The sequence below is a fragment of the Lactuca sativa genome, chromosome 9, assembly GCF_002870075.4.
Source record: "Lactuca sativa cultivar Salinas chromosome 9, Lsat_Salinas_v11, whole genome shotgun sequence".
Taxonomy (NCBI): domain Eukaryota; kingdom Viridiplantae; phylum Streptophyta; class Magnoliopsida; order Asterales; family Asteraceae; genus Lactuca; species Lactuca sativa.
Window position 1 is genome coordinate 19,310,855 of NC_056631.2, and position 13,524 is coordinate 19,324,378.

The 13,524-nt window shown below is 34.8% G+C and overlaps 2 protein-coding genes across 2 annotated transcripts; both read left to right on the forward strand.

The window, feature by feature from the left end:
• The first annotated feature begins 7,768 nt into the window (after positions 1 to 7,768).
• LOC111876508 (putative tRNA pseudouridine synthase) lies at positions 7,769 to 12,626 on the forward strand. The gene is made up of 7 exons (XM_023873044.2): positions 7,769 to 8,305; positions 8,479 to 8,511; positions 10,671 to 10,783; positions 10,860 to 11,008; positions 11,087 to 11,231; positions 11,317 to 11,721; positions 11,791 to 12,626. The coding sequence occupies exons 1-7, from the start codon at positions 8,032 to 8,034 to the stop codon at positions 12,202 to 12,204; spliced, it is 1,533 nt and encodes a 510-aa protein (XP_023728812.1). The 5' UTR covers positions 7,769 to 8,031; the 3' UTR covers positions 12,205 to 12,626.
• Positions 9,690 to 10,587, forward strand: LOC111876509 (uncharacterized protein At3g17950). The gene has a single exon (XM_023873045.3). It carries the CDS (start codon positions 9,882 to 9,884, stop codon positions 10,482 to 10,484), a length of 603 nt encoding a protein of 200 aa, XP_023728813.1. The 5' UTR covers positions 9,690 to 9,881; the 3' UTR covers positions 10,485 to 10,587.
• Positions 12,627 to 13,524: the final 898 nt, after the last annotated feature.

Sequence of the window (13,524 nt, forward strand, 5' to 3'; positions counted from 1 at the left end):
ACTGAAATGCCAAACATGTCCTTAGAGGACATTGTGAAAAGCATTGCCACTTCTACCCAAATTTTCCAGGAAACAACTCAAGATAGCCTCAAAAGCTTAGAGCAACAATTAACACAAATTGCTCAATCATTGAGTATAGTGGAAGCTCAACACAAATTACCATCTGAAGAGAGCCCATGTCATAACGCATGTTGCATTCCTTTGAAAGATGAGAAAACTTTTGATGACCCAAGAGTGTTATATGAAGAAGAGGAAGAAGAAGTAGAAGTGGAAGAAGTTGTCAAAGAGGAAGAAGAAATTAAGAATGTTGTCAATGAAACTGTAAAGGAAGTAATAGGGGTTAACGAAAGAGAGGTTGAGCCACCCACTGCCATTGAGAAACTAACTCTAGTGGTAGAACAACCACAAGATTCGGAAACGATAAATCTGTCGGACCCTTTAAAGGATACATATCCCGAGAAAGAAGACACCCAACCGGTCACCCACTCAACCACCATGTCAGAGAGGGAAGAGTTGGTCACCTTGCGGAACAAGTACAAGAGAGAATATGGTTAGATGATTGCTATTATCAAAGGTCTAAGTCCGGTATGGTTCTCTCGTAAAAAGAAAGTCAAATACAAGAAAAAAAGTCCCAATGGAGGTGTGGAAATTAAAAAATGCAGACATGGGGCAAATTTGCAAGGTTAATGGACATCGATTGAATCCATTCAATGAAGGTTTTGATTCAAATGTCCAAGATGTCATCCATTTGGATGCCCCAAAGTGTTAAAGTGAAGTTTGGAGGCGTCTCGCCAAAGACGTTAAAGAAGCGCATTTTTGGAAAGCATTGTGCTTTCGTGTTTTTAAATTCGAAGAAAGAAGTTTGAAGATGTTTTTGGGATCCTCAAGGAGTTGTTTTTGAAGAAACCAAGAGTTTCTAGGTGTTTGGGGCCTTCCAAAGCAAGAACGGGTGAAAAACGAAGAAAAATGAAGCAAGAATGAAGATCAGGATCAGGAGGTTGCGCGACCCGCGTGCTGTTGCGCGGCCAGGTGTGATGAAGCGACATTGGCCCAAGACTTAACTGCAAGGTCTGCGCGACCCGCATGCTACACTGCGCGACCCGCGCACTGTGCTGGGCAATTTGGGCTATTTTTGGCTATTATTTGACCATGTGTTGACCAAAGGTTTTAATGAGTTGACCTTTTTACTTTTCTTGACCAACATTGACCGAAATTGACCCTTGTTGACCCATAGATTAAAATGTTCAGCTTCCCTTATTCTTCATTTAATCATCTTGACCTCCCACTCCATTCCTCTCATATAACCTTCCAGCACCCACCTCGCCGGAAAATTCAAGATTGTCGGAGTTCTACCGGTCGTAATTTCACGAAACCATCACCACAGACATCTCCCGTCATTCAACCCTTCGATTTAGGTCATTTCCACCCTTTCCTTAAGCATTGAGGACAATGCTTGTTCTTAAGCTTGGGGTGGGGCATTTCCCTTATCTTTTACTTTTTCATGCATTTTTAACTAGGTTGCATAACATTTTAGTTTTAAGCTAATTTTCATTCATTTTTTTCTTATTTATATAAAATTCCAAAAATATTTTATTTTCTTCTTTTTCACCTTTTATATTTTTGCATAACATTTAGCTTAAGGCATTAACATTCATCCATTTTTGTTGTTTGTTTATTCTCACCCCCTTGGATGCCATGAAATAGGTTCACAGTTATTGTATCATTATTGGTCTAGGATCTTGTTGTTATCTCACCCATCGAACCGGGACCATTATCTGCAATTTGGGATCTCATACTTGGGATCAGATGCTGGTAGCTTAAAGGGGTAAGTGATCATGGACAGGTAGTTTTCATGAAGAATTATGTACAATACTAATGAATGTAGGATATACTATAGCAATGGATGTCTTAACCTTGCGGTCACTACTGCCGAGAGGATCACACTTGATCATGTTTGAACCGTTAGGATGAAGCACTAGTGCTTGTTCCCGAGTAGAATCCATATCCGGTCTCTTTACATCACCATATCTTTTTGCGATTTTCTTAGGATTTTAGAGAAGTCTTTTAGTCTGCATGTGGACATTTTCATTATTTTTGAAAAAAAAAATCACAAATTTGAAGAGGAGCTTACATTATATCTTTATGCTCCACACATGGTCATTTTCTTGCTTAGACCATTCAGATTGTATTACTACCATTTCGGTTCCATTTACACACTTTAGGAACCAAATTTTGAGTCAAAGGGTTGTTATTACATTACCTTCAAGTATGTCAAAAAAAAAAACAAAAACAAAAAACAAAAAAAAAACAAAAACAAAAAAGGGGGCAAGCAAATTCCCAGCTGCAGAAATCTGAGAAGGGTGACCGGTTCAATTATTGAACTAAATTTTCCAACATTTTGGTCACCCGACGTTTGATATTCATTTATTTAGGTATGTTTTATTGTATATAGATCGAGTTGTATTTCGCAAATTGGTGATGTTAGGGAGACTGTCGAGTCGGATACTACGGGAGGTTTGGGTCAACACCAAGTGAGCCGATTCCTACAACGGTGCCCGAGCGATTAAACCTAGTTAAACATGAGAGAAACCGGAAAACGTGAGATTAGAGTGTACATTTAAAGAAGAGCTCCACCCGATCCCATCCAGCTGCTTTCTCCCTACTACAAATATTTTTCATTGTATGTATGTTCCATTGAGGCTGCGACTGCTCATCCCTCCTTACTCACCTAAAGGAGTTGTCCTGGCTGTGGTTTATGGTTCCATTGTCATCGGATGAAAAATTCGTGAGGTAATAGCAAGATCAATTATGACCATGTTGACTAACGGTGATCAGGTTCTGCGGCTCTATCCATTCTTTTTATTTTCTCTAGGACAGTTCATCCCAAGTTCATTTTAGTCTTGTCTTACTTGAGGACAAGTAAGGTTTAAGCTTGGGGTGATTTGATAGTTTGTTTTGTTTACTTCTTTTTATAGTTTATTTTAGCATATTTCATTCATAATTTAGATAATTTCTATGCATATTTTCCTTTTTGTTACTTTAACAGTTTATATATATATATATATATATATATATATATATATGTGTGTGTGTGTGTGTGTGTATGTGTTTTCATGCACTAAAGGAGGGTTGGAGAAGTGGTTGTATAAGGATAATAAACTTAGATGGGTGTTTTCTAAAAGGAATGTGTACTGGTCAGTTATTATGTGTTGTTGGTAGGGATGGTAACAATCATATATACCCAATAGCTTGGGATGTAGTTTGTGTTGAAAATAAAGACAACTGGAAATGGTTCTTAGAAAACTTGCAAGAAGATCTGCATCTTGATGGTGGGTTTGGTAATACATTGATGTCAGATCAACATAAGGTATGTTTATACTTTATAATGTCATACCTAATTTCTTTCAAATGTGATATACTTCTGAATATTATGATGATGTAAATGCAGGGGATAATTGAAGCAGTTAAAGATTTACTTCCAGAGATAGAACATAGGCAATGTGCCAGGCATGTTCTTTCCAATTTGAAGAAGAAATTCCTTGGGGCTAAATATGAGAAATTAGTTTGGAAGGCTTGTAAGGCCTTAACTGAACCTCTTTTCAATTATGCAATGAAAAAGATTCAAATGATTAGCCCTGTTGCTTATTTACATCTTATGGGAAGGAATCCAAACTCATGGTCAAGAGCATTTTTTCAAAAAGGAAGGGGGTGTGATGCATTTGAGAATGGGTTGTCTTAAAGCTTTAACAATGTTATATTGGATGTTAGGAAAAAGCCAATTATTACAATGTTGGAGGATATTAGACAATATATGATGCAGATGATGTGTAGTTTAAGGCAGAAAGGAAGTGGATGGGGACAATTTGATGTATGTCCAAACATAAGGCTTGCCATAAATGAATTGAATATCCAACAAAGGTACTTTAATATTCACCATAAATGAATTGAATATCCAACCAATGTACTTTATTAGCCCTGCTAACTATGATTATTTGTAGGTACTGGCAAGTGCTTCCTAGTGGCCTGAATACATTTGAAACAAGAAACTTAGGAGAGTCTTATGGAGTTGATTTGGAAAAGAAAACATGTACTTGTAGGATTTGGCAAATGAATGAGTATGGGTGTGTACACTCAGTGGCAACCATTAGTTATGTAAATAGAGATGTAGAGGCATTTGTTGATCCTGTATATCGCGCCTGCATATATATAAACACCTACAAGTACTCAATAGGAAGCATGAATGAGAGTGTAATGTGGCCCCCAACAGACTACATACCACATTTTCCACCTTTGAAAAGGAAGATGCCAGGGAGACCCATTATTAAGAGAAAGAGGGACAATACTGAGGTCAGTGGATCACACAGAGTATCCAAGGCAGGGAAAAAGATGGTATGTGGTGTTTGTAAAAAATCAGGCCACAATAAGTCAACCTGTGATGCAGTGTCAAAGGCCCAAAAAAGTCAGGTCAAAAAAAGGAAGGCAGAAGGTGAAGGTGAAACTAGTGCATTAAAGAAAGGGAAGGGTCAAGGGCAGAGGGCAAAGGGGGAAAAAGGAAAGGGTGAAGGTGATACTGGAAGTGGAATTGGTTTCAAAATGGGAGAAGGTGAATATGGGTCAACAAGTGGTGTGACTAAGAAGAATGGTAAAGAAGTAGGTACATTGAAATTAAGGAAAAGGTTAGAGAGGATACTAAAGAAAAAGTTGGCAAAAAGGTTGTAGGCAAAAACGGTGAAGGTGATACATCAAACAAACCAATGGACTTGGATTAAAGGTGTTTTGTTTTTGGAGTATGTTAGTTACAATGTAAGGACTTTATTAAATATGTCTTGTTGTTATGGTCTTGTTTAGTTTATTAACGTGTCTTTAAAACACCAGGTTATGGCATTAATGAATGCATGGGTGTATGATCTTTGTTATTCGTTTGAAACATGAACGTTAGTTTTTTTAGTTTAAAACATAACATGAATGTTGGTTTATAATTGTACTTCCAAGGTAATTCGACATAACAAAGTACTTTCATATAACAATGTACTTCCACATAACAATGTGGTAGCATATAAAAAAAATGGGCAAATGTCATAAACAATTAACATAAGAGCAAGCCGATTAATAATGATAGAAAAAACAAAACTTGAATTAAAGGATAACAACAAATTATGGTACATTTCATTACAAAGCACAACATCATATGCAAAGAAAAACAATGGTTATAATAGGAACTACATTTCATTTCATTCATCCATTACAACTGAGGTTATTGTCTTACCAAAAGCCCCCAAAATTTTGGTTCTAAAAAACAATACATCGTCAATGGACACCACTAGTCAAAATAACCAACAACACATAACCTAATACATACATATAATACTAGCAGATGACGAAATTAGACAAAAAGAAACAACCTTCGACAACCCTAATAACCCAAAAGAGACTAATCGACATCGTGCTAGCTACGAACTAAACTACACCCACCAAAATCCCCATCCACTGCAGTTGACGCAAACACGAACCCCGATCAACGACATCACTGCAACTCCAACAACACCCATCATGCTCACTATCCCTTTCAAGTAGCGTATCTCCTCCCTAAAATCGCCAAGTTGTTGTCGCACCTCATCTCTCAATTCCTCCATCTGCACTTGGATTTCCATGGCGTGAAGTTCGGAATCAATTGGTAAGTCTAGTTCTGAATCTCTAAAACCACCATAAGAGAAGCTTTGTTCTGAGGCCATCTTCTTAACTTATAGGTGGGAAAAAAACGAAATGGGTGGTATTATGTGAAGGTTACGGATTAAGGTAACAAAGTGGTGGGGAAGGCGGATTTAGGGGAAGACGGATTTATAAGGGGGACCATTAACGATGACTTGACAATTCTTGAGGACAAAGATTACAATAGTAATATTCCATGGTGGTGCCACATGTCACGAAAATATGGGATAAACCTTTTATAATCGGTAAAAGGATGTAATTAACGGTCAAATGAAAGTATATTAATTTAATGTGCAAAAAAATAGTTTAGTGGCCATTATAAAAAAATTCGAAAAATTTGATGGGCTAATATGACATTTGCCCCCTCTAAATATCTGCAATAAAGCTCAAAAACTAGAAAATACTTGATATAGATATAAAATAACGAAATAGAAAGACTAACTAAAAATAAAATAAAATATGCTAAAATAAACTATAAAAAGAAGTAAATAAAATAAAACTCTCACGACTATGGTTCTGAAAAATACTTCAAAGGATCAAGATTAAAGTGGCAAGAAGGTGCGGTTTTTAAGGAGAATGCTAGAGCAGTGAGGAAGCTAGATTGTCTGAAGGGTTCCTTCTTTCTTTTAAAATATTTAACAAAATAAAGTAAGTATTAGAGGATGTTAATGTTGGATTAGGTGTCTAAGTCAATAACTAAATTAGTATATACTTAAACTATTAGCGAAGTACTTTTTGGCCGCCCTCAAACCTGGTAATTGGATAGGATGATTTTTAGAGAGAGATATTGATTTATTATATGGTTAATAAATAGCAATAAATGATTTATTGATATAATATAAGAATATTATATTAATTAGAAATAGTATTATTTAATTAATAATTAATAAAGAATTAATTAAAATTAATTTTGAGATTAATTATATTAATTTAAAGTGCAATAACCTAAGCTGTAATTATTCAATAGTCAAATAAAATGGTTCCAGAACCTTCCCCATGAGAGGCGGATGGTTTTGAGGAATATTTTAGGATCTTTAGAATATTCCTTGAAGAAAATGAATTTACCATTTTGCCTCTTTTACCTTTTACCAATTTATCGTTTATCATTTGTGTTGTGAGTTGTAAGTAAAGTTTTGAAGTTTTTATAGTTTTTGAACGAAAAACTAATAATTTGAGATATTTTTAATGTTTTAAAATAATTAATTAAAATTATGTTTTATTTTGTGGGATCTTGGGATCCCGATCCCCATCTTGCAAGTCCAAAAACGATCATAACTAGGATCCAAAAACCTTGAATTGAACTATTAGGTCATATGTATACATGCATTTCTATATACAGACATTCATTCATTTGTAATTAGAGTGATTTTTTTACAGTTAAATGCATGTTATTTGAATTTATTTTTTTGAGTTTTATAAATAAGTAATATGTTAAATATGATTACAAAAATTATGTTGTTATGTTAAATGCATGGTATTTTCTCAAAACAGTTTGTCCAAGTTTTATAAATAATTCAACATTTGTATATGGTTTATTTTATTATTAATTTTTTTGCAAATGAAAAAAATGAATTTACCATTTTACGTCTTTTATCCTTTACCAATTTATAGTTGATCATTTTATGATGTGAATAAAATTTTGAATTTTTTATAGTTTTTGAACAAAAAACTGATAATTTGAGATATTTTTAATGTTTTAAAATAATTAGTTAAAATTATGTTTTATTTTGTGGGATCTTAGAATCTCGATCCCGATCTTGCAAGCCTGAAAACGATCATACCTAGAATCCGAAAACCTTGTATTGAACTATTAGATCATATGTATACATGCATTTCTAGATATAGACATTCATTCCTTTGTAATTAGAGTGTTTATTTGAATTTATTTTCTGAGTTTTATAAATAAGGAATCTGTTAAATATGATTACAAAAATTATGTTGTTATGTTAAATGCATGCTATTATCTCAAAACAGTTTGTCCATGTTTTATAAATAATTCAACATTTCTCCATGTTTGTTTGTCTTCCAACTTGGCATAATAATAATCCATTAACTTTCAAATAAAAAACTTGGGTGTAAACTGTGGCAGAATTCTTATAAAATTCGAATCCAGAAAGTTCTTGGATTTGAGAAAGTTAAAAGTTTGGGTCCAATAGGGTAGAAATCTAACTTACGACATATTAAGGTCGAATTGCCAATCCATATGGATCAAATCCATCATGTTAACAAATAAAGGGACAATAAGTGTATACTGTTTAAAGTAGGCGTCATCACTGGAAACCAGTGGTCTGTTCATTCACTCGCAGACTTCTATCATCTCCAATGGCGACCTCTTCCCTCCGGTTTGCATTCTCCCCTCTTATTCATAGCCAAAACTCCTCCAGACTCTTGTTCTCAATCCCTAATTATCAAACCAAATCGATCAGAATCCTCGGTTTCTCCACCTCATCTCCTTTACCAGACACCACTCTCGAAACCCTAGCTCCTCCACCGCCGCCGAGCCATTCCGTCAATAACCTCAACCCATATAAATGGGAGCCTTACCGGAAGAAGAAGGTGGTGATGCGCGTCGGATACGTCGGCACCGATTACAGAGGTAACAACATTCAGTTCACCTTCACTCTCGATTTTGATTTTCCAGTTTCCGTTTCTTTATTAAGTTTGGACTCAATTGCTCGGTTTTTCAACGGTGGTAAGTGTATGTGTGGGTTTCTGTTAGTGGGGATTTTGTTTTTGGTACCTTACATCTGATACGGATTTTGATTGCAGGATTGCAGATGCAAAAAGATGACTCCATATCCAGTAAATATTCTTCCTAATACTTGGTTTTCTTCTATCTTGTTAATTTTACAATTCAGTACCTCATACTTTTGACTATGTCGCCACCCTATCCGCTTTTCATAATCATATGACAAGTACCCCCTTCGTCTAAAAGACCGTCAAAAGCTTAAAGCTTTTAAGAAGAGGATCTTATAAGAAATAATAGTTATTTAATAAACATAAAAGGATACGTTATTGTATTTTAGTTTTTTTAAACACTCACTTAACACAAAAATTTCTATTAATAACATATTATGCTTTTATGTTCATATCAAAATCAAAGTTATCATTTTACTTAACACAAAAATTTCTATTAATAACATATCATGCTTTTTATGTTCATATCAAAATCAAAGTTATCATTTTATTTTATTTTATTTTAACAAAGTATTATATATAAGTTATTGATAATAATTGAGATATAACATTTCCCTTAACCCTCCCTTCTTCCAATAGTTATTTTAACCACAATAGGATGTGATATAATGATGGTTGGCTTTTATTTATTTGTCTAAATGCGGCGCAACATGTACATTTAAAATAAAATAATTAAAACAAAAATAATGCGATTAGCGGCTTTATGTCTCAGACTTTTTATTAGATGCACGAAAAGGTCTAATTATCATTGGTAGCAAAAGTTTGGAGCTCTTAGATACTTGTTGATTGATTTGAGTAGATCTAATTAACATGATCTAACTTCTTACCAAACTTAGTAAGAAGCAATATCAGAGTTATATAATACCAAATCAAAAGATTTAAATTTTTGTATCAAACGGTTTAAATCTAACAGAATAAGATCCAATATTTTATTATACTTAATAAAAGAATATCAAATAACCATTTAAACTATCAATCTAACTGTTTAAGACCCAACATTTTACCAAACTCAATAAAAGAATATCAAATAACCACTTTGACACTAAATTTGAATATAAACTAGATTTGCAAATTTATAACTTATTATAATATGGAAAGTAAACTATTTATCAATCCTATATATTGATCATTTATTTTGATTAGTTATATAATTTGAAAATATAAACTTGTTATGACGTTTGATATTGATGATAGCTCCATAATTGGAATAAATAAAATTGAGTAGACTTCGGTACTAGAAAAAGATGAGTATTTAAAAGCATAATTAGAATAAATTTGGTGGTTATCATTCTTTGTCAAAAATATAAATTTAATACTATATACTACTATGGTTCTATCTTTTTGGGAAAGCGTATATTCACATGCTTTCCCAAAACCTATTCGATTCAAATAACGAGTAGTGTATGGAAATAGTGTGTGTGTGGGTGTGACAGACTGACAAACCCGATCTAGGTGTGTGAATTACGACACGGAGGATGATGATGTTGCATCCGGCAACCGAATTGCTTCCGCCACCCTCATCGCCGACGATCTCTTCAATTTCATCTTCTGATTTCGACACCGAATCAACTGGGTCGTTTTTCCATGACCGTAGCACCACCTTAGGAACTCTAATGGGCGTGACGTCGGCGTTTCCCACCATCACATTCAGAACCCCCTCCCAGCGTCGAGACCGCACGCCCACTATTACGCTCGGATCAACTCCTAACAGTAGAAGCTTCGTAGGACGACGGAGGAGGAACAATGACACGACGGCGGACTTGGTGGCGGAAAGGCGTCGGAAGAGGGTGAAAAGGAGGAACTGGTGGTGGTTGTGCAGCGGCGTGGCTACAAAGCCTTCTTCACTTGGGGAGTTTCTGGAAGTTGAACGGAGGTTTGGGGTGGAGGCACTCTTCGATGGCGATGCTCTGATGGATTTGAATTTGGATGATAATCGCAACAATGATGGCCGGATGTTATTTGCTAATGGGAGAGTCTTACCACCACCAACACATTCCTCCGATGTTGATGAACGGAGTGCCTCTTCTCTTTGTAGGTTTCCCGTTTTTCTGACCGGAATCTGCCGCGGTGGTGGTTAACGTCGGGAACTTGGAAATTGGGATAACAATTTCGTCCACTTGTATGCAAATCTGACATTGTAACCATCTAAATTGTTGAAATAAAATGACTGAACACATATAATCTTGGCTTTCTGAAAAGTAGTTGGTTGCTCTTTACTCATAAGTGCTCTTTAGCTAAGTATTATTACCATTTGTATGATATAGCTGTGGAGAAAGAGCTGGAAACAGCCATTTATAAAGCAGGTGGGATTCGTGACAGTAACTTGGGGGATTTGCAAAAGATAGCATGGGCTAGAAGTAGCCGAACTGATAAAGGAGTAAGTTTTATTTAAGTTATTCTTTTCTTTTTGTCTTCTTTTATTCATTACAATCTGTTTTTTGGTGATATTCCAGGTTCATTCTTTATCAACCATGATATCCCTTAAAATGGAAATCCCTGAATACGCCTGGACTGGTGACCCAAATGGGGTGGCACTTGCGAATCTTGTCAATACATATCTTCCCAAAAATATCAGAGTTTTCAGCATTCTACCTTCACAAAGGTCAGAAATATATGATTCTACCTTTGTAAAAACTAAAAAGTTAGGACTTAAGGGGCTTTCTGGTGACTATGTTTTCAGGAGTTTTGATGCTAGAAGGGAATGTAATATCCGGAAATATAGTTACCTTCTTCCCGTTGAAGTCATTGGGGTCACTAGTAACTTAAGCACATCAGAAATCGAACATCACTTATCAGACTTCAATACTATACTTAATTCTTTTGAGGTATACTTTCACTTTTTCAACCACTCCTATGTTTACTACACAATTTGGTATGATATTTAATGGATTCCCAACTGGGTTATTGCAGGGAGAACATCCTTTCCATAACTATACAATCCGAAAAAATTATAGAAAAAAGTATTCCTCAAAACGATCTCCTAACAGTGGGCGTATCGCCGATAGAAGGGCAAAATCGTCAATTGAGCCACCCCAAGCCATTCTTGAGAAAAACGATGAGGAGGAATCATCCGATGGAGAAGAAGCTCTTGAGACAGATGAAACGATTGATGAATCAGATGCAAATGGGGATACTTTGAAGGATGTACCTATTCCCATTCTTGCTAAATGGCTACATGAACCTGATGATAAAGATAGAATAAGCGCTTCCCATTTCAGAAGAATTTTCCAATGTTCATGTGGAAAATTGGAACAATTATTCGGAGCAAGATATGTTGAGATCTCGATTTGTGGGGAATCATTCATGCTGCATCAAGTAAGTGAATCGTTTCTCATGTAAAACAAATTTAAATAAAAAATAATTAACATTGTTAGTTATATTCAGATCCGCAAAATGGTGGGGACAGCTGTTGCAGTGAAGCGTGGGCTGCTTCGAAAAGACGTAATTACCCTTTCACTGAACAAATTCTCTCGCATTGTGGTACCCATTGCTCCATCTGAAGTATTGTTTTTAAGATCGAACAATTTTTCGATGAGAACACGTATTGGTACGAGGCCTGAGATTGTGACTTTGGTTGAATCTGAAGAAATACTCAAGGATGTTGATGATTTCTACAAATCAATCATGTTGCCTCAAGTTTCAGAATTCTTGGATCCTTCTAGACCTCCATGGAAGGAATGGGTTGAGTTGTTAGATAGAAACACTGGAATCCCTGATTCCCAGTTGGATGAAGTCAAGAATGCTTGGATTGCATGGAAAGGACAATTCCGAAGTCGAGACACGATTGCACCATTATAGTATATCCACAAACTTTGAATCTTCTTTTTGCAAAAAGAAAAAAAAATATGGTTATGATTTTCTGATTTATAGTATCAAAAATTCAAAATAGTCATATTTGCAAGCACATAAGGAATTGTAAGAAAAAATGATCATTGAGATGAGGAGGGCATTTGCGTCTTTTGTGGACAAACGAGAAACTGAGAGGGAGTCCTTGTTTTGCCTTTTTTAGATGGGACAAAATTGCAACTTTTATTTTCATTATTTGATATTTGAAGAGTAAACTTTAAAAATCGTTTATGTGGTTTGTCATTCTCTTTGTTTTTGGTCACCAAATGTATCTTTTGTAATAAATGACCCTTATAATAGGGTTTTGTGTTGGATCAAGTCCCTCGACTTAACAATATCGAATAGAATTTGGTAAGTACCTTGCCAATTTATCATTTTACTCTCATCCCTATCTTTTATTATCTTTTTTTTTTTAATTGTTGTTGGGTAGTTATTATTAACCACATCACTTCCATCACCTATCTCTGTAAAACTTGATTTACAAAATATCTCAAGGGTTTAAGTTGATAAGCTAGCTTATTTTTCGAATTTTTTTTCCTTTCTTTTCACTTCTATCAATTTTTTTCCCTTAAGCTCGACTTGGGAACTTAGGTTGGGTTTGGCGCGCCACAGCTAGCTGATAAGCTAGCTTATTTTTCGAGCTTTTTTATGTTGTCGTGTTTGGTAAACCAAAAAGTAGCTTATAAGCTAGCTTTTTGAAAAGCTACTTAGACTAGCTTTTTAGGAGCTTTTTTAAAAATTTCCAAATATACCCCTTAACTAATTATAGAAACACGTACTCTCACATGTCCTTTTATGTAATTTTCTATATTTCAGCTAGCTTTTCAGCTAATTTTACAAAATGTCATTTTTTATCAGCTAGCTTTTCAGCTATCAACTTGTTTTTTTATTTAGAAGCTAGCTTTTCAGCTATCAGCCAACTTTTTAGCTAGTATGCCAAACATAGTCTTAAACTCACATTTATGCACACGGTGATCTGATATATAAAATCTTGGCTACCAAATGTTCAAATAAACATTTTTTGAGTTTAAATATCTGTTAACAAAGAAATTCGTTACCTAAATTTAACAAAAAATAAAATAGTTAATTGATAGACAATAATATACTATTATAACACACAATTATATATGAATACCAATATTACACATATTACATATAAGTGTGCACACAATTATATATGTATATAAGATTTCCAAAAGTTTTATTTAAGTAGTATATATCGATTATGCTACCTAATTTTATGACCTTTTGTTGTTGATTTCGTAGCTCAAA